Source organism: Rhineura floridana, chromosome 2 (assembly GCF_030035675.1).
Source record: "Rhineura floridana isolate rRhiFlo1 chromosome 2, rRhiFlo1.hap2, whole genome shotgun sequence".
Taxonomy (NCBI): domain Eukaryota; kingdom Metazoa; phylum Chordata; class Lepidosauria; order Squamata; family Rhineuridae; genus Rhineura; species Rhineura floridana.
Window position 1 is genome coordinate 167,074,561 of NC_084481.1, and position 22,194 is coordinate 167,096,754.

Here is a 22,194-nt window from a genome sequence, read left to right on the forward strand (position 1 = left end):
AACAGGTACGTAGTTTGGGGGTTCTTTTTGACTCTTCCTTGTCTCTCGAGGCCCAAGTGGCCTCGGTGGCACGGAATGCATTTTACCATCTTCGTCTGGTAGCCCAACTATGCCCCTGTCTGGACAGGGACGACCTCGCCTCCGTTGTTCATGCTCTGGTAACTTCAAGATTAGATTACTGTAATGCGCTCTACGTAGGGCTGCCCTTGAAGACAGTTCGGAAGCTTCAGCTGGTGCAGAACGTGGCTGCCAGACTATTGACGAGGACCAGTCGGTCTTCGCATATAACACCTATTCTGGCGCATCTGCACTGGCTTCCTATTTGCTTCTGGGCGAGATTCAAGGTGCTGGTTTTGACCTATAAAGCCTTACACGGCGTGGGACCTCAATACCTTGTGGAACGCCTCTCTCGCTACGAACCTACCCATTCACTTCGTTCAGAATCTAAGGCCCTCCTCCGGGTACCAACCCATCGGGAAGACCGGAGGGTGGTTACCAGATCTAGGGCCTTTTCTGTGGTGGCCCCTGAGTTGTGGAACAGCCTCCCCGAAGAGGTACGCCTGGTGCCTACACTCCTATCTTTTCGGCGCCAGGTAAAGACCTTTTTATGCTCCCAGGCATTTTAATCTTTTAATCTTCTTAACCTTTCTAATCTTTTAATCTGTATTTTCTTTAATTTGTGCTGTATTTCGTTTTTATTGTGTTTTTTGTTGTTTGTTTGTATATGTTTTTGTGGTTTGTATTATGATATATTGTATTTTACTTTGTTTGTTCACCGCCCTGAGAGCTACTTTTGCTAAGGGCGGTATATAAGTCGAAATAATAAATAAAATAAATAAATATAAGGAGAAATTTGCACTGATGGATTTTCATGAGGACTTTTTTTTTTAAATCGCCAACTGATGTGGAAATGTGGAGGACTGAAAACACTGGGAAAAAAACAGAACATGAGAGAAACCGAAACTAGCTGATTCACCCAACCCTACAGCCCCTTCATCTTTCTCCCCTCTGAATTCACCCGTTCTCCCTGCTGGATCCTATGAAAAACCAGCCTCTAGACAACTGAACTGATTAAATGACAAGATGTAACAAGGAGCCTCCTACATTCGTGGAGATAAGGCTATCCATGGCTACTAGCCATGATGGCTCTGCTCTGCCTCCATTGTTAGAGGCAGCATGCTTCCAAACACCAGTTCCTGGAAGTGCTGGAGAGGGAGTGCTCTTGTGCTCAGGTCCTGCTTGAGGGTTCCCAGTTGGTTGGCCACTGTGAGAACAGGATGCTGAACTAGATGGCTCAATTGGCTTTATCCAGCAGGCTCTTCTTATGTTCTTACATGTCACATTGATCATGTTGTCTGCAGAACTTTCCTTACAGAAATAGCCAGAATGCCCCTCCCCCCCAAATCCAGATGTAGACTTCAGCATGGGTGATTAAAGAACTTTAGCCCTTTGTCCCCACTGTGATCCTTACTGTGATCCTGATTCAGATTGGGGGAACTACTCCTAGAATGAAAATCACCCAGAGCAGGAAGGCAAAGGGTGCAAAGGGCTAAAACTCTCTGACCCACCATGCTAGGATCCCAAATGAATCATGACCATTTTGCTGGTTGTTTCTGCCAGAAATGCCCTGTACTCAAGGGCAATAACATGTTTAATGTTGCAGGCATGTTGGCCACAAGCAGCTCTTTGGATCCTGGAATGCATATTTGTGTTTATATATAATAAATATAGCTTAAACACTACATTGATACTGCAATCCTAAGCATATTTAGCCAGAAGGAAGACTCGCTGAGCTCATTGGGTACCTGTTGGATCGCCTCTCCCGATATGAACCCGCCCGTACACTACGGTCTACTACGAAGGCCCTCCTCAGGTTCTGACTCATAGGGAGGCCCGGAGGGTGGCGACAAGATCTAGGGCCTTCTCAGTGGTGGCCCCCAAACTGTGGAATAGTCTCCCCGAGGAGGTGTGCTTGGCGCCGACATTATTATCTTTCCGGCACCAAGTTAAAACCTTCCTCTTCTCCGAGGCATTTTAATTTAAGTTAATTTAATTTTAATTTTAAATGTGTTGTAATCTGATTTTAGATTTTGTACTTTTTATATGCTCTGTTGTATTACTGTGTAATTTTATTGTATTTTTTTGTTGTTCACCGCCCAGAGAGCTATTGCTAGTCGGGCGGTATATAAGTTTAATAAATAATAATAATAATAATAATAATTGGGGCTTATTCCAAAGCTAGTGGTTTTAGGCCTGCAGTGTAAGCAGTTATGAATAACACATTGCAACTTATCACTAAAGAACTCTATCTTTTGATTGAAATAGTAACCCAGTCTGATTGCTACGTGAATTTATGGCTGCCAACTGCTTCAGTGAAAAGGGCTAAGACCCAAACTGTGAATGACACCAAAGACCCAGTGTGGAATGAAACTTTTCACTTTAGGATTCAGAACCAAGTAAAGGTAAGAAGCTATGCCAACCACATTCAACAGGAAACGCTAGGTCTTCAGGCAGTCACAGAGGCAGATAACTGGGAACGGCACAGGAGTTACTTAAAAGCAGGTCCATAATATTCATTTCTATGGGAAGAGTCCCAATCTTTGCCCCTCTTCCCAAGTATTAAAATCATACAAACAGAACTGTTCTACTTTCTGGGAGATGACACATAAATAACATAAAATATTCCTGTATAAAACCGGAATTACCTCTGGATTGGCCCCTTTGGATGGGTGGAGAACCTGAGGCCCTCCAGAGGTTGTTGGGCTATAACTATCTTCATCCCTCAGGTTTGGCTTTGGTGGCTGGGGCTGATCAGAGTTGGAGACCAGTAACGTCTGGAGTGCAAGAGGTTTTCCATCCTTATCTTTGGGGAATAATTAATACATTCATGAATGGATGTATATCATTAAATTTACGTCTGCTGAAATGCCATGTTGTGTTTATGTACAGAAGCAAATTTAGGCTGACTTTCAGAGGGGGAATTATGGCCCTTGCTGAAAGGCTGACTTTGAGCTATGGAGTGCCAACAGGGTTTTATGGACCAGTGCATTCTGTGTGGATGGGGCCTTCTTTAGATTGAGATGCTGGCTGGCTGGGTCTCAGCAGTTCTGTGCTTTGTAGCATGCCCAGTGGGAAAAAAAGTTTTTTTTAAATTGGAGAAGGGGTAAGATGGGATTCCCGAACTGTGGTTCATGGACCAGCAGCGGTCCACAAGCTTTGTTTAGATGGTCTGTAAAAATACAGTTGAAAAAATCATGCGGCACCTAGCACAGCATACTATAACAGCTACAACAGACACAAAAACCATTAAGTGGTCTGCCAAGACCTCAGCAATTTCCAAGTGGTCTCTGGAGGGAAACATTTTGGAACCACTGGGGGAGAAGATCCAGGCCCAGTGCAAAAGACCCAGGGCTTGGAAAAGTTACTTTTTTGAACTACAACTCCCATAAGCCCAATCTAGTGGCCATGCTGACTGGGGCTGATGGGAGTTGTAGTTTAAAAAAGTAACTTTTCCAAGCTCTGAAAAGACCCAGCCTTTGGGTCTCCTAGGCCACCCCATGAGAACATCCCTTGCCCTTAATTCCTACTGAAACCAGTGGGCCTTGTGTTAGTCTTTATTGACCTATTCCATTGATTTAAATGGGACCTAAGCTTAACTGCCTGAGTCTGGATCCAACATAACGTCTTTATTTTTTAAAGAGAAGATACTTTGCGATAAAGGTTGTAAGTGGGTCATGGTTTTTATTTTCAGCCAGAGTAGTTCTAGATCCAGGCTGGATGCTTCATACTTGCCTGAGGTAAGTTTCTGGTAGAAACTCAAGAGATGTGCACAAAAACCCTTTAGAATCGGTTGTCTGAGCAGGAACTTCCATGGTTCATGGAACTTCCATGTTTATTTTGAATTTCGCCTTCATTAAAGGTTACACAGAAATGCCATTTTTAATTTCACTTGACTAGGATTACACTGAAGTATGTGGGGTAAGGTTGTTGACTGCTGGGTTCAGCTTCATGTGAGACTACTCTAATACACAGCTAGCTACAGTCACTTATTTTGCTGACAAACACTTTTAGTGGAAGCACAATTACACTAAGTGGTATGTGACTGTAGGATCAATATGTATCCCCCTCATTATAGACTCAGGATGTGCAATTAGCAAACAAACTGAAGCAAAACATGGAATATATATAATTATTTTATAATTACCAGGGGTGGTAGTTGTGGAGTAGGGATGCTCACTCTTTTGCTGCATGAGGAGCAAAAGAGTCTTCCAGGACTTCATTATAGTGAAGGTGGACACCAGTTAGGACCAAGGGTTTGCCTGCCATCAGTTCTTCATACCTGGGAGCAGGGCAAATCAGAGCTGGAGCAAGGTTCATAGTTGGCTAGATAAGCTAGAATTGTTATCCCAGCAAGGGCCCAGGAGAGTTTGGAAGGTTTATATCCTCTCAGGCACCTCTTCTTCCTTCCTGGTCATCTACTGGATCTCCATGCAAACCTGGTCCTTCTCTAGCTTCCTTTACCTCCCAAGGAGACCTCTGGTAGTGAAGCTATCTGGTTGCCAGGCAAGCACTCCTCCACTGGCTGTGGATGTCTTGCTGGGCCCTCCATTGCTGAGGGACTAGGAATGAAGAGAGAGATCCTGCATCAAGGTGGCACCCAGGCAGGGCCAGCCCAAAATATTTTTATGGCTGAAGCAAAAGACAAAATGGTGCCCCCTGCCTATTTGAGGCTGTCAGATAATGGACTGGCATTGACTATTATTTCATCACTGATAATGGGACTGTGTCCACCACAGCTGAGGGCAACAGACTAGCTTAGGGGTTCCAGTGCAGGGACATGGCACACACACAGCTCAGTCCTCCAACACCTTTCCTTTGCTCTCTGTCCACCAGCATCTGCCACCCGAGGCAGTTGCTAGACTCTGCCTAATGATAGGGCTGGCCCTGAGTACAGATCTGGTGTGTGGGATCGTTGGGGGAGGCAGGCAATGTCAGGCTGTTCAACTGTGACAACAGCCTCTTCAGGGTCCCTGGTGATACAGAAGGTCTCCATGCAGTCCCAATTCTCTTCCTTGGATGAGGTTCCCCTGGAGAAAAGATCAGGTTAGACTACAAGAGGTCCTAAAGTTCTTTCATGCTTTCTCTAGAACATTCTGGAGCTTAAGGTTTGTGATGAAGACAAACATACTGAAGATGACCATCTCCTCACTGTTTTCTTTGATGTTTCTAAAATCCAACTTGGAGAAACAGTTCTGCTAAACTTTCAGCTGAATCCAAAGGTGAGTACTTAAATTGAAAAGCAGGCTATAACACTGAATGGAAAATACTAGGGCTGTGCACTGGCTCAGGGCAAATCCCACCTGGTCCACCTGGAGTAATCCAGGGCTATCAAAAGGGGTGATAGTCAGGTCAACCACATGTTTAATTGGGGATTTAAACCCTAATTAAACATACAGTTGTGGGGGGAGCAGACACAGGTGAGAGTCTCTGGCTGCATTTCCTTCTCCTCCCCCTTGTGCCAACTGCATGTTTAATTAGGATTTAAATTCCTGATTATTCATGCATTTGGAAGGGGGCAGAGAAGGAGATTATGCAGGCAAGAGTCTCTGCCTGCATCTCCTTCTTCCACTCCCTTTTTTGAACCAACTATGTGTTTAATTACGGTTTAAACTAAACCCTAATTAAACTTAGGACTGTATAAGGTCCCTGATTTGGTTCAGGGCCTGGATCTGGCCTGAATCGGGTTGGTTCCAAAGTGTCCTGGCTCCGATCAGGCCCAATCTGAGGTGCTGAATAGGGGCCCAAACTGGATTGGGGGGACGTGCACTGCCCTAGAAAACACACATTTCTCTCAGTTTTCAGTAAAGTCTTCTTTCAGCAATTACGTAATTATATTATGTGTGAGAATTCCAGTTGCTCTGAATACTCTGAAAATAACACAGAGTTTATGGCACCTTGAAGACTAACAAATTTTATTGTGGTATGAACTTTTGTGAACTAGAACCCACTTCATCAGGTACCTGAAGTATGATTCTCAAAATATGTGTGTGTGTGTGTGTGTGTGTGTGTATACACACACACATACATGAGTGTAAAGTAGTAGTAGTAGTAATGATAATGTGAAACTTAGAGTTAAAGGGCAATGGAATGCAAAAGGTATGCCCTCTGATAGTTCAATTAGAGTTTAAAATTAAAGAAAATGACCCTTCACAGCAGCAGTAATTGGTAATAACACAATCATCTTAGCATTACTGAGTAGAGTGACTATATAATTATAGCTTAAATGTGTGCAACATGAGCTCAGTGGCCCTTCACAGCAGCAGTGATTGGTAATAGCAGAATCATTTTAGCATTGCTGAGTAAATTATCACCTGAAGTAGAAGTCATTATCTCTGTTCAGACCTAATTGAATAGAATTTAATGTTTTGGTGTTGAATACATGACTCCCACATCAAACATGTAAAGCATGAGCAATATGTATATTTCTTTAAATATCTGGGTACATGTGTCAGGGAGCCACAGTCCAACCAGGCATGTGTACACCAGGACCCAAATTCAAAGAGTATTATTCACACTCAAATCTCATTGAAATAAATGGGACATATTACTTGTGACTGAAATTAATGGAATTTAAGTTCATTGGGCTTAAGTATGAGTATCTTTTTTAATATTGGGACTCTAGGCATCGCTGCTTAGGCAATGCCAATGTTGCCATGTAACATGGAGAGCTGCCTTGGAACATTATTGGCCAAAGCTTATTAGCATTCTTCTGGATAATAGGCTCCTCTAGACACTTTAACATCTTCCTCTAAGTCCGGTTAGAGGGAAATCAACACTGCCTCCTTAGCATGCTCAGCCAGCACTAGGCATCACTGGGACCTTGGACACCAGTCTGCCCTGGGCCCACAGCATCATACTCCCCAACACTCCCTCCCAATACAAGCAATGTGGGGCTTAAATAGGCCGTCCTGCCCCACCAACCTCTTGCAGCTGTGTGTCAGTGGTCATGCTTGCCATCACCCAAGATGGTGACTGGGTATCAACCCCTTAGGGATGCCCCTGTTGCCATCTTGGATGATGGAAGGCATGCATGTGCAGTGCGCATGGCAGGCACACTGATGTGTTAGGTGGGTGGGGCGGGTGGGCTTATTTAAGCCTGTGCCACATGTATTGGGTGTGTTTGTGTGTTGCCTGGGATCTCCTGTTCTGCAATCTGTGGCAGAGTCGGGTTGCTGGGTCCTGCAACCTGATGCTGGTGTGGATCACGGAGCAGAAGTTCCATCCTCCAGCCTAAGGAGGGGCTCCTCAGGTACCCTTCTGGGCCACAGGGGCCCTCAGCCAGGTCTCAGCCTGTCCACCACTGGTGCCAGGTCTGATCATGCTATTTATCTGGCAAGTTAAGAGCCAATTCACACATTATGATTAGTCCTGTTGTGGCTATGTTTCCAATCACAGGCATAATCTACTGACCCAAATAAAGTTATATGTAAGCTGGTAGCTCAAAGATCTCAGCTTCAGCAGATTCCTTTACCTTTGATGTTATGGAGTATACCGAGGTAGCCAACTTGATACCCTCCAGATGTTGCTGGACTCTTAACACCTATCAGCCTCATCCAGCATAGCCAATGAACAGAGACAGGGCCATAGGAAGCTGTCTTATTTTTTCAGCTAAGAGGTTTCTCCAGCCGTACGTGAAGATGCTGGCGATTGAACTTGGGACCTTCTGCATGCAAATCAGATGCTCTACCACTCAGCAACAGCCCAAAACACACATGGTCTTCCCTTAAAAGCACCTAGGAGTTATAGTCCAGTGGCATCTGAAGGACATCACATTGACTACCTTTGGAGTCTCCTGTGAAAACTGATGTGGTTGCAAAACATAAACTGCAGGGATACGTGTTACATTGCTTGTGCAAGGAGACAACTCCCATGAGAGAAAAAAATGGCCCAATGAGATTTAGGAAGCTCTTTAAGTCCATATGACTTAGAGTGATTACATCACTGGCCAAGCCTGTTTGATAGCTGACCATTTCCCCAAGTAATTGGCGAAACGGCCCCTTTGGCATTTCAGCCAACCAATTCAGTCAATGGCTACTAACCATGGTGGCTATGTTCTACCTCCACTGTCAGAGGCAGTATGCTTCTGAATACCAGTTGCTCGAAACTGCTGCAGGGGAGAGTGCTATTGCACTCAGATCCTGATTGCAGACTTCTCATAGGCATCTGGTTGGCCACTGTGAAAACAGGATGCTGGATTAGATGGGCCTTTGGTCTGATCCAGCGCAGCTCTTCTTATGTTATGGAGTGACCAAAACTATGTTTCCAAGTGTGGCCACACTACAGATTTGTAAAAGGGCATTAAAATACTGGATGTTGAATTTCCAGTCCCTTTTCATATAATCCCTACCATGTAATTCGCTATTTAAGCATGATGTATACAGTAGAATTTAACATTTTCTCTTGCCCTCAGTACCTGATTGCGGGCTTCCCATAGGAATCAGGTTGACCACTGTGAGAACAGGATGCTATACTAGATAGGCCTTTTGGTCTGATCTGTAAGGGCTCTTCTTATGTTCTTAATAATGAGGCAGTGTAAACATTACTTGCTTGGAAATATTATTGTACTGATGTTGGCATTTTTTGGGGGGAGGGGGAAATGTAAGCCTTTGAATTAACTGTTAAGTTAATTAAACTAATTAATCATTTATCGTGATCTCAGTGACTCAGCCCAATGCAAATTTAGGTGTATATTGATTTTAGTAATTGGAGTTCCTTAAGTCTTAAATCAGCAGTTGGACTGGGGATTTTAAAAGTGGCATTTGCATATTCAAGGTCCAGAGTCAAGGGTATGATGAATGGTTCTTTAAATTAGAATTGAGTACATCAGCATACTTCCCACCCGTGCAGTTGTTGCATTGTTCCTGCACGACTGAGATTCTTCCCACTTCTCATGTCACTACCAATCCCCTCTGAATCTGATTCTCCCTTGTTCCAGAGTCCAGTGTTGGTTGCTCTCTTGGTTGCTCTCAGATCTTCCAGTATCATCTTTCATTTCCTCTCCTCCAAATATGAAGTGACACACAACCTTAGGAAATCGCCCTCAGCAGCAGTCACTGGCAATAGAATCACCTATACTTCCCTACTTCTGGGGCGACCCTGAGTGCTGGTGATTCCCACAGTTGTGTGCACTTGGGAAGTGAGATCCAACCCTGGTTTTAGTTTTCTTATCCACTGGTCATACGTCACATCTTTCTGGTCTTCTACACTTTTATGTAGCTGATTGGTACTCTGGATTTTTGGTACACATGTACCACCCAGTATCTACTGTGCCCACTGTTTCCTAAAAGCACATGATATCATAACTTTAACAATAGGCATGCATTGAATAGGGCTGTGGGCTTCCTCTGACATTCTGTGACTCCCCGGTCCTGTCCCTCAACTTCCACTCACTGAGCTTGTGGACCTCTGAGCTGTGGAAGCCTATACACCTCTATATGAGCTGGAACCCTGACTGAGCAGGATTCCAGCTCCTGTGGAAGGCTATGCTTGTAGTCTTCCATGGCTTAGACATCCACAGCTAATTATTACTAAGAGGAATATGTAAACATGTAGTCACTGTTGTTTTAACTTTCAGGGTAAGGAGGAACTGGAAGTTGAATTCACAATGGAGAGCAGGTAAGAGCTGCATCAATATGTGGAACAAAGTCAGAGAGTCAGGAAATCAGACAAGAGAAAGTTAGTGACACAAAGACAGAGACTGAGGCTGGAGACACATTTGCAGTTGTACTGGTTTCAGCACATCTCCACCTCTTTTTTCTTAAAATGGGGGCACATGACGTTGGTCAAACTCTATCCCTTTACTCCAAAACCTGGGAAACTGGAGTGCATCTTACCTTGAAGTCAGCTTCATACAGACTTCGAAACTGATTGGCCATCAACCCCGTTGGGACTCCAATAGAAATGCTTTGCTGTAGGTTCAGGCAGAGACAGCGATAGGCCCAACACTTTGTTCTGGGCAGTCCTAAAGAGTCTGACATCAGCAGTGGGAAAAGGAGATGTGTCTAGCTGTGGGCAAATATGTGTCAAACTGCAGCTGGACAAAAATGGTCTCACTGCTTTTGAAACAACTAGTGTGCATGTAGTCTTGGGGAACATACCCTCAACTAGGAAGTGACTCAAAACACGTATGAGCAAGGAGTTAGAGCAGGAGAGAAGTAGGGAGAAAAGTCCTTGCATAGCATGTGCTATGTTTCTCTGTGCTGTCCTTCAGCCAGGGCCTCATATGTTCTAGGACATTGTATAGAGGTACTATACAACCAGTCTTCCCTATCCACTTCAGTGGAAAGACAACTCTGCATATAATTCTTGCTCACAGAGCTTCTATCAAAATGAGCAGAGAAGAAGCCCTTAGTGGGTTGGCAGCAGGAGCTGTTGTGTATGTAAGAAATTGGTAGATGAGAACAATAGTTAATGTTTTGTACGCAGCATGATAAATATGGGATCTACCTGCAAAATATGCCCACATGCCAATCTGTACTCCAGCTAAGCATTGCTATGATGAGACAAAAGTATGGTGTAAAGAGCTGCCAGTGAGGGACAGATGGCATAGGGTTTGCCTCAGAGGGATCAGCTCTGACTTTTGGCATATGCCAGCTGTGTGCTTGAGTCCCCTTCTCAGTATTGACGTTCCCAGGAAGGGAAATTCATCTCATAACTTGCGTGTCTGGCGTTTTTCTTATAGTCGATCTTGATGCAATTGGTTGCAGTAGAAAACTCCATGTTGCTTGCAAGGCTGCCTGTTTAATAGCTCCCCCATCGTTCCTTTAGCTTCCTCACTTTGGAGTGTCCTTTGGCATGAACATTTCAGAGTGGCTCCCTCTCCCCTGGCACTCCTCCTCCTATTGCTCTCTGTCTTGGGCTTCCTCATGAGCTGAGCTTTGCCCTCATATCCTGTCCCCCTACCCTCTCTGGAAAGGAGACATTTCAAAGAGCTCCTGGGCTGATCTGGGATGCTGGTGTTGCCATATCCCTTCTGGTCTGGTCATGTGAACATCTGGATGGGCCAGACAAGCTGTAGAGCCAATGAAAAGCCACAAGAGACATTGCTCCTCATACATGAGAAAACAAAACTAACTCCAAATGGAATGCCATTCTTAACGTTAATGAAAAACTTTAATTTCTTTTCTTTCCCTTTCAGCCCCGATGTCCCAGAGAAGATTGTTACTAATGGAGTCCTAGTGGTAATTTTATTAATTCTGTTCTGTTTCCTTTACTGCCCAGCTAGTAGAGCTAAGGTCCCTTAATGGAGTGTGCTTAGATGCTGCACACCTAAACACAACTTTCTTGTGTGTGACTAGTTGGAACTAGAATTTGTACTCCTTGCCTCTTAGCTCGCCCACACAATTCCCTGAGGTGAGGGAAGCTTAGACTGGATTTGAGACACTTTGTTACAGCTTCCATACACCATCTACAATTCTACCGTCTACCGCCAAGTGGTAAAAATACAAGCATGCTATACCTGTTGTCTTCAAATCAAAGGTTCCTAAACCATTGATATTGGGAAATAACAGTTGGTTTAAGTTTCTCTGTGACTAACATTTTCCCCTCCCCTGCCCTAATATTTGTATTCACTCCATTGTGTTGTGGTAAAATATTCATAGTTACAAAGCTCTGTCTGTGGTGCAGGGATGAGGAACCCATGGCCCTCCAGGTGCTGTTAGACTATAACTCCCATCATCCCTGGCAATTTGGCTGGGGCTGGTGAGTGTTGGACAGCAACATCTGGAGAGCCACAGCTTCCCCATCCCTGCCCTAGTAGTGATTGTTATAAGTAGATTGATAGAAGATAAATCCTTGGGCAGGAGTCTACAATTTGGGGCTACCTTTACTGGCCAAGCAAAAAAGTGTGGTTGCCAGCTCCTGTTTCTCCCAGAAGGCCCCCTGTCGGTCCTTCCTGCACATCAAACATCAACACTGCTGCTTGAAGGTGCTCAAGCAGCATCTCTAAGACACCCACCCTACATCAACCTTTCCTGAGGGAAGGGCCAGTGTGAAGCCTCCTGCCTCGGGAGCTGCTGGGCAAAGACGCTCCCCAGGGTACAGGGTCTGGTGCTGGATACTCAGTTGTGCAGTAAGAGCTTCCCCAACATGTCCCAGGGCACAGTCTGAAGGTATAAGAGGCAGCCACCTTGCTGAAGCCAAGCAGGTCTGACTCTGATCAGTGCCTGGATGCGAGACTGCCTGGGAACTCCATGTATGCCAACTTGAGTTCCATGATGGAAGGCGAGTGGGAGATAAATATTGCTGTCATTTTAAAAAGCAACCTCTTCTATTATTAGTTTAGTAGAGCTAAATTCTAGCATAGGAAACTTATCTAGAGGATAATCCTTGTGAGCCCACCTCTAGCTTATTTCATTTGTGCCACTTTAATCTCTCATCATGCGTAACAGAGCCAGGCTGAGGCATAAACATGTGCATTTGCCCTGCATTCCATCTTTTATTCTCATTTTTATTCTTTACAGGCTCGTGAAGTTGCTTGTTTGGAAGTTCAAGTGGATGGAGGAAGAATGAAAAAGGATTCAACCGGTAGGCAATTTTTAATTGGGGGGAGGCAGGGAAGGGGCATAGCTCAGTGGAAGAGCATCTCCTTTGAATGCCCGGCATCTCCAGGTAGGGCTGGGATTGTCCTCCGTCTAAAACCCTGGAGATGGGCTGCCACTCAGTGCCGCCCTGGGCTCCTGCTGGGAGGTAGGGCAGGATATAAATAAAATAATAAATAAATAAATAAACAAGCAAACAGTTTCAAGCTAGATAGACCAAAGGTTTGACTTTGGTATAAGATAGCTTTCTATGTGTCTATGTTATATTTATATCATCGTAAGGTAAGAATTGCCTGATGCCTTCTCTGCCTGTCTGTGAGCAGCTCCTCTGTCTGCTCTTCACTGAATTGCTAAGAAGTAATGGAATGTTTATGACCATTTTAACTAGTGCTGTGCACTGGATCCAGCCCAAGCCCAGATCCTGAACCTGCTGCCTCAGGTGCAGTGGAGGATACAACCCTGTTGCCAGTGTTGTTGAAATAAGATTCAAATGCCAGTTCAGTTGGCATCTGTACTTTGAATGGGGAGGGAGCACAATCTTGTCCTCCACCTCAGGCAGCAAGATATCTTCAGCCAGCCCTGGAGGGAAGCAAATTCCACTGACCTCCCCTTTCTTCTACATTCCTTCACAATCTGCTCCAGAAAGTTAAGCAACCCTCCAGGATAGCATGGAAAATGCTGCTGAAGCCTGCAAGCACAAAGAGGGAATCTGAAAATGGCCTCCCTTTCCCCTTGCATCTTCCATGGCAGCACCAGGCGTTTTGCAAACAGAAGGAGACCTTCTTGTCACAGTGTTTTTGTAGGGATTCTTAATATACAGATCTCTATCTTGGTTTTGTTTTGCTTTTCTTTAGAAAGAAAATTCACACTTTCAGTGGGTGGATCCCATGAAGAAGCTCAAAACCTCACATTGCGAACTTGGCTTTGCCCTGCATCTCCTGCTAAATTTCACTACATCAAATATAACCAATCGGAATTAGATATTGAACTGCCAAGGAGGCAGCTCTGTGCGGTATGTTGTTTCTTGTCTCCAAGACGAGGCTGAAGAGCTGTATCTGCCATGGAGGGGGAGTCAGTGTTAGGGCTGAGCACTAGACAGCCATCAGCTAGGAGCCACCAGGGGGCGAGGCTGAGGGAGTCGAACCAGAGTACACACAATAAGCCAGTCCCAGACATGATTATCCTTGCCAGGCAACTTCTCAATTTGAACTGGAAACCTTAATGGAATAGCCTTCCTGTTGAAGAGAGCCCGAGGCTAGTCTTGGATGGACAGGGCCATTCTAGAAACTGGAAACCCTTCATTGCCAAGGGAGACACTTCAAGCTCTAGCCCTCATGATTTATCGCAGAGTGATGGGTTCCTAATTTTAGCTGCAGCAGCTCCCGACAGAAAATATTGATTGTTTTAGCCATTTTTTTTCTTCTGATAAATTTCATTTTATGTGCAGGCTTCCAGAGAGAGAAATCAGTCGGCGACTGTTCCCTTGAATACACTTCCTATACAAGAGGAAGTGACAATAGTACCGGTGAGACTCAGCTGTTGACTTTTTGGAACAAACCCCCTACCCTCAGTGCCGGTGACAGGCTATTTTGCCCCCTAGTTAAGGCTAACTACTTGCACCCCCCCCAGAATTGCTAACTTCAATTTTCAAAAACAGATGTCTTGTAGAAAAAATGAAAAGCACAAAACTTGAAACTGCTAAATTTATTTTAAATTGCAAGAATAGGTAATACAACAATCTTTGATTACCTTTCTCAAATACATAAGAAAATGTTTTAGCACACAAATCATTTTGAATAATCTTGTGAATTGTGATGTTAAAATTTAAGTCTCTTAAAAGTTTCAATTTCAGGCACATCAGAATCTCACTTTGCGTGCCTTTTCCTTTGCAAATTTTACTTCAGAAATGATACATTTCTTTAAAATATAAAATAAAAGTAAAATATTATCAGAAATTTATAAGATATAACAAAAAGTACGCAAAAATTGCACAAACATGCTGTTACTCACTTGATGACGATTGACGACATGAGTGACATGACATAACGTATCCAGTTGTAAACAATACATGTTGCCAACTAAGAAAAATAAGAGATTTTTTTCTTAGCCAAAAATATTACTAAATTTCAAAAATAAAAATACATATAAAAAGGATAAATAAAAAACAGAATATAGAAATTTTTCATAAGACTTAATAATTAATTATATTCCATAGCATTGTTGTGGTATTTATCTTAAAATAAAAAATATAAATTGTCAGTTGCATTTTTACAAGGGTTAAAAAAACTAATCTGTATAAAACTGTGCCCCTCAAAGGTCAGTACTGCGCCCCTCTGAGGACTGCACCCTAGGCGGCTGCCTAGTTGGCCTAATGATAGCACCGACCCTGCCTACCCCACATCAACACATAGAGAGCATTTATATCAACGTGTACGAGAGAAAAGCCATTCCAGTTTTTCTTGCATACACTTGTGATGAGGCTTGCCTATTAATGTGACCCACATCATCTGATTTATATTTAGTCATGGTATGAAGTATGTTAAATATTTATAGGACAATTCAGCATCAAATGGAGGGTGCATTGATAAAAGTTTCACAATTTCCTACCTGTTGTAAATTATTGTGTTAGCTAATCCATACTTGCATTATGACTCAAACCAGGCTTAGGTGTCTTGATGTTGTTGTAATGCGCCTTCAAGTTGATTTCGACTTATGGCGACCTTATGAATCAGCAACCTCCGATAGCATCTGTTATAAACCACCCTGTACAGATCTTGTAAGTTCAGGTCTGTGGTTTCCTTTATGGAATCAATCCATCTCTTGTTTAGTCATCCTCTTTTTCTACTCCCTGCTGTTTTTCCCAGCATTATTGTCTTTTCTAGTAAATCATGTCTTCCCATGATGTGTCCAAAGTATGATAACCTCAGTTTCATCATTTTAGCTTCCAATGATAGTACTAGTTTAATCTATTCTAACACCCAATTATTTGTCTTTTTCGTGGTCCCTGGCATCCGCAAACGAGTTGATTTTTCTTTTATCCGCTTTTTTCAGTGTCCAACTTTCACATCCATACATAGAGACTGGGAATACCATGGTCTGAATAATCTTGACTTTAGTGTTCAATAATACATCTCTGCATTTGAGGACCTTTACTAGTTGTCTCGTAGCTGCCCTCCCCAGTCCAAGCCTTCTTCTAATTTCTTGACTATTGTCTCCATTTTGGTTAATGACTGTGCTATTAATAATCCTTGACAAGTTCAATGTCCTCATTGTCATCTTTGAAGTTACATAAATCTTCTGTTGTTATTACTTTAGTCTTCTTGATGTTCAGCTGTAGTCCTGCTGTTATGCTTTCCTCATTAACTTTTATCAGAATTCATTTCAAAACATTACTGGTTTCTGCTAGTAGTATGGTATTGTCTGCATATCTTAAATTATTGATATTTCTCCCTCCAGTTCTCACACCTCCACATCTTGGTTCAATCCTGCTTTCCATATGATATGTTCTGCATATAGATTAAACAAATAGGGTGATAAAATACATCCCTGTCTCACACCCTTTCCAACTGGGAACCAATCAATTTCTCCGTATTCTGTCCTTAGAGTAGCTTCTTGTCCAGAGATTAGGCTGTGCATCAGAACAATCAGATGCTATGACACCCCCATTTCTTTTAAAGTATTCCATAGTTTTTCATGATCTACATCAAAGGCTTTGCTGTAATCTAACACAGGGTGATTTTCTTCTGAAATTCATTGGTCCATTCCATTATCCAACATATGTTTGCAATATGATCTCTGGTACCTCTTCCCTTTCTAATTCCAGCTTGGACGTCTGGCATTTCTCGCTCCATATTTGGTAAGAGCCTTTGTTGTAGACTCTTGAGCATTACTTTACTTGCATGGGATATTAAGGCAATAGTTAGACAATTACTGAATTCTCTGGGATCCCCTTTCTTTGGAATTGGGATGTTTATTGAACGCTTCCAGTCTGTGGGCTATTGTTCTATTTTCCATATTTGTTGACAGATTTTTGTCAAAATTTGGACAGATTCAGTCTCAGTAACTTGTAGCAACTCTATTGGTATGCCATCTGTTCCTGGTGATTTGTTTCTTCCAAGTATTTTAAGAGCAACTTTCACCTCACATTCTAAAATTTCTGGTTCTTCATCATATGGTTCCTCCATCAATGAATCTGTCATCCTGGCATCTCTTTTATATAGTTCTTCAGTGTATTTCTTCCATCTTCCTTTTATTTCATCTCGGTCAGTCAGTGTGTTCCCCTGTTGATTATTCAACATCCCTACTCTTGTGCACATTCCAGTCCCCCATGATTATCAGAACATCTTGTTTTGGTGTGTGATCAATTTCTTCCTGTACTTCTGCATACAATCTCTCCAATTCTTCTTCTTCTGTGTTTGCCATTGGAGCATAGACTTGGATGATGGTTATGTTAATAGGTTTCCCATTAAAATCTCATTGATATAACTCACTTGTGTTATAGCTCCTAATTGCTTTTGCTACATCACTTCTAACAATTCAAGCAACTCTGTTTCTTCTTAATTTCTTATTTCCTGCATAAATTATTTTGTAGTTGCCTGACTGAAAGTGCCTCATTCCCATCCATTTCAATTCACTCACGCCAAGTATTGTAATGTTGATACATACCTTGCTTGACAATCTCTAACTTTCCCTCGTCCATGCTTCTCACATTCCATGTTCCTGTTGTGTATGTCATATAACTCTGGAGTCTCCTTTTGCATCTGTGTACATCAGCCTCTGGGCTTCCATTTGGCTTTGACCGAGTGGCGTTATCAGTCACAGCGCTACTCATACTTGTCCATTGTTCTTCCCCAGTAGCTCATTGAGTGCCTTCTGACCTGGGGGGTCTCATCTTCCAGCACTATCTCATGTTGCATTTTGGATACTCTGTTCATAGGGTTTTCATGGTAAGAGGTATTCAGAGGTGGTTTACCATTGCCTTCCTCTGAGTCTGGATGCATCTTAGTCTGGTGTCTCAGCTTTGACCATTCCTCCTTGGGTGCCCCTGCTAGGAGTCTAACCTCTTGGTCTAGACTTCTGACATTATTACTGTCAGCTTCTTCGACACTCTCAAACCCCCTCACCACACTAAGGTGTGCATCCTAGAGGAGGTTAGGTGTCTAGTTCATACTTAATTGATTTGTTTGATTTGAATAAATAGGCTTTTGTTTTGTATTCTCTTTATTTTTCCTACAAAATTAATTTTTTTATTTAACAGAATTTATATACTGCTTAATTGTAGACCTCTAAATTACGAAAAACATTAAAATTATCAATAAAAACAGTTTAAAGATGTAATAAAACATTTAAAACAATTTAAACAGCTATCAAGTAAAACAATTATAACATATCAACATCTATGTGCCTGGATGGCTTTGCCTGATCAAAAAAGTTTTCAGGAGGCACTGAAAAGAATACAGTGAAAGTGCCTGCCTGATGTCAATAGACAGAGTTCCAAAGAGTAGGGGTTGCCACACTAAAAGAACATCTTACAAATGATGATCTGTAGCTATAAAACTACCCTAACCCATAGTCCATGACCAGCGTCCAGTAGATATTTTGTATTTTGCCACCACCAATTTATATCTTTATAATAAGGAATTGGTTGGTTCTTTCATTTCTTGGGCTATTTGTTCATTAACTATTTTACTCTGAGATTTTGATCTACTTTGGGTTTGAACTACCCAGTTTGGGGAATGCAAGTCTCATTTTTCATGGCTTAAAAAAAGGTGGCAATTGCCTTCTACATGTATTTTGGGGAAGAAGTAAAATTATGGAGAAAATAATATACTTTCTGGAACTGAAAGGAATGAATACTCAAATGTCCCTTTACGATATATATTTAGCTGAACTGAAAGTATCTCCACCCAACCTTCACAGGACCGTCACTAATGTAGAAAAATAATTTCTGCAACTTTTGCGGTGTCTGCATCAAGCTGTTGCTTGCAATGGTGACTTGTCTTTCTGTATAAGTGAAAGGTGGGGGGAAATCCCTTAGCACCTCATTAAAATGTACATTCAAAAACTCCAAATCCTCACCCAAATTTCATCGTCCCCCACCAAATGTTTCGCCACTCTCCTAATAGTTAGAGGAGTTACCCTTATCTGAAATAATCAGAATTTAGAAGGCAAACATTCATTTCATCCCTAATATGTGTATTTCTGATTAATTTTTTTCCAGAACAAAACATTTGATTTGAATGTGAAGTCAAAAGATTGGTAAGACAGCCTGAGCTACCCATTCACATGCATTTCCTCCCATTCGTGATCTATGTTGCTTTAATATGGAATTTCACAGACAAGATGTTTTCAATGTCAAGCTAGGTCTGTTACACCTAGAATGAATGAAAGAAACATGTGCACCGTCAAAGCAATTTTCTACTATGTGTTTTAAACCACTGTCCTCCATCACATTCTTTATGCATTCATTGGTCAGTTAGGTAATCCACTCTGAGAAAAATAGATCTTAAGATAAGTCGTAGTTGTATGGACCACATGAAGCACAACCCAACAGTTAAGCACCATAAGAACATAAGAACATAAGAAGAGCCTGCTGGATCAGGCCAGTGGCCCATCTAGTCCAGCATCCTGTTCTCACAGTGGCCAACCAGGTGCCTGGGGGAAGCCCGCAAGCAGGACCCGAGTGCAAGAACACTCTCCCCTCCTGAGGCTTCCGGCAACTGGTTTTCAGAAGCATGCTGCCTCTGCCTAGGGTGGCACAGCACAGCCATCACGGCTAGTAGCCATTGATAGCCCTGTCCTCCATGAATTTGTCTAATCTTCTTTTAAAGCCGTCCAAGCTGGTGGCCATTACTGCATCTTGTGGGAGCAAATTCCATAGTTTAACTATGCGCTGAGTAAAGAAGTACTTCCTTTTGTCTGTCCTGAATCTTCCAACATTCAGCTTCTTTGAATGTCCACGAGTTCTAGTATTATGAGAGAGGGAGAAGAACTTTTCTCTATCCACTTTCTCAATGCCATGCATAATTTTATACACTTCTATCATGTCTCCTCTGACCCGCCTTTTCTCTAAACTAAAAAGCCCCAAATGCTGCAACCTTTCCTCGTAAGGGAGTCGCTTCATCCCCTTGATCATCCCCTTGATTTCAGTCGGTTTAAGCACACAATTCTTTGTTGGATGGTGTCCATGGTATTTAAGTGTGTGCAGAGTTTTAACAAAACCACATTGTGGGTATGTTCAGAAAAATTGCTCACTGGATCCAGGGGTTTAGCCATTTCCCTACATTCTTGAGCTGCTGTGAACAACAACCAGTAGTGCAGGGTGGTCCACGAGGGCAAATGAGGCATTGCCCAACCAACCTCAGCTGGACTGCCTGCCTTCTTACTAACATCCATTCCAGGGGTGGCACTGCCTGCCATCAGCTTCCTCCACCTTAGTCTCAGTGCTGCCCTTGTAGAACTCAGCAGGGAGGAGGATGGAGGCAAAACTAGGATTAGTTAGCTCTGCCTGTCATTGCCTCTGCCTCCACTTTCTGTTTGCCTCTTTGCTTTCTGCTCTGGTGGGCTCTCCAACACTGGAGGAGTTCAAGAGGCAGCGGGACAGACATTTGGCGGGTATGCATTGAGCAGGGGGTTGGACTCGATAGCCTTGTAGGCTCCTTCCAACTCTACTACTCTATGAAATCTATGATTCTGCCAGTCTCAATGGGCACCAGCCATCTTTGACAAGCAGCTAGTGGTTCAGCATGGGGAGGGGACAAGTTTGCTGTTGTACCCCAAAAGGTTATAAAACACATTGTGTGCACATGTGCTACTCTTTCACATGAGCAAATGCTTCTTTGGTATTACTGCCAACAGATACACCAGCATGTAAAATTATCTCTGTATGTTCCTCCCATCCTTAGGACTCAGGGCCTACTGTTTAAAAGGCCAAAAAATCTTGATGTGCGTCTAGGATATGATTTGTGCCCAGACGAAAAGAATTTCCTACAGAAACGGAAGAAAGTGGTGGCTGCTGCTTTGAAAGATGTGCTTCATTTAGAGCAAGGCCTGAAAGATCATGAAGTAAGTGGACTGTTCCCTGGCTGGGTGTCCAAGGGACCATAGAAAGCTTCAGATCTCCCTATCCAAGAGTGGATAGAGAGCTCCGATCTCAGAGGGAGATCCAATGTTAGTTTTCCCTTCCCCACTATCGTGTAAACTTTTCCAGATTTGGTGCCTGAGAAACCTCTGAAGTGCATCAAACCAAAATAGGCTGCTTACTAAAACACTGATCCATTGCTATGAATTGCAACCTGCCCATTATCTGATATAGGGTGTGTTAGGCATAAAGTGTGTGGGTGTACATATGTGTATGAATGATAAATTAAATGTTTATTCACTAATAGGCAAAAAACCCTTGTGCTTTAAGAATGTACACATAGCCAATAGATATTTCTATCAAACTTTAAAAAGCAGGGACATTGGTCAGGTATACTGAATGCACCAGGGGAGCAGGAGACCTGACCTACTCTCTGAGATATGTACTCCCATACAAATTTATGAAAATGCAAACACAATTTGGGTTAGTATTTCACAGTCCAATCCACTTCCTGACTAGCTTGGAAGAATTTGGTAATATGTGTGTCTGCGGATATGGTAAGTGATGGCAATACCTGCCATTTCCAAAGATGGAGAATTACATCTTTGTATGTTTGTTTGTGTTCTTACTTTGCTTCTTTTCTGTGTTACTAATGTTTCTACAGGGAATCTAACCGAGAAAATTATATTTCACTCATTATTCATCCTAGAAATCTGTGTCAAATTTATGTTTATAAATTTCAAAGCCTTTTTACTGATCTATGCCCTATGATAGTGAAGACAGCCTTTTGTGTTCCAAACTGAAGGTTATGTTCTATTTCTATTTTGGGTGAATTAACAATTGAATCTGAAACTGCAGTTTGATGTAAAATCAGACTGATTACAATATGTTGCTACTTAGCAAATTAATCCAGCTGTTGGAAAAACAAACTTAGGCTGCCCAAGATGCTACGCCTCAGTCTGCTATGCTTAAATTACACCACTTAAGGAAAGGTGGGCATGTTCAATTAAAAACATAAAGTACACCTAGAAATTGGGTGGAATATATTTCAACTCCCACTGTTTTATCTTGTGCAGATTGAGACATTCATCATGTCCATTTGAGACTATCCTGCAGAACAGTCAGTGCCATTCTTCCATGTTTTTGGAATTTTTTTAGTGTAAATTTTGAAAAGCGTTGCTGTACTTCACATATTCACAGAAACAGAAGCAAAAGAAAATGATTTACTATAGGAAACCACTATAATTGCAAATCAAATCAAACATATTTAAAATGACTCCCTGAACTATATCAACTATCTTAATATTGTTGCTTTCCCCTGCTAAAACAAGATCAGCACAGCACATGTCTTGTTTCTCTTATTTGCGCTGATTTCAGGTGTTGCCTGAACACGTGAATGCCTGAACACTCACCATATGGTCAGAGGGAGGAGGAAGGGCAGAGGGGAGGTGGGGGACGAGAGGAGGAGGGTTGGTTTGATCGTTTGCATGCTTATTGAGTTCAGAGGGATTTACT

The 22,194-nt window shown here is 42.6% G+C and overlaps 1 protein-coding gene across 1 annotated transcript in view; it reads left to right on the plus strand.

The window, feature by feature from the left end:
- Nucleotides 1-22,194, plus strand: part of LOC133377365 (cytosolic phospholipase A2 epsilon-like) — an 83,874-nt gene that overhangs the window by 26,018 nt on the left and 35,662 nt on the right. Inside the window, exons 3-11 of the mRNA XM_061611324.1 lie at nt 2,326-2,462; nt 5,148-5,279; nt 9,635-9,675; nt 11,198-11,240; nt 12,522-12,585; nt 13,454-13,611; nt 14,047-14,124; nt 18,820-18,857; nt 20,504-20,663. Coding sequence (XP_061467308.1) covers nt 2,326-2,462; nt 5,148-5,279; nt 9,635-9,675; nt 11,198-11,240; nt 12,522-12,585; nt 13,454-13,611; nt 14,047-14,124; nt 18,820-18,857; nt 20,504-20,663 — 851 coding nt within the window. The remainder of the gene's footprint in view (nt 1-2,325; nt 2,463-5,147; nt 5,280-9,634; nt 9,676-11,197; nt 11,241-12,521; nt 12,586-13,453; nt 13,612-14,046; nt 14,125-18,819; nt 18,858-20,503; nt 20,664-22,194) is intronic.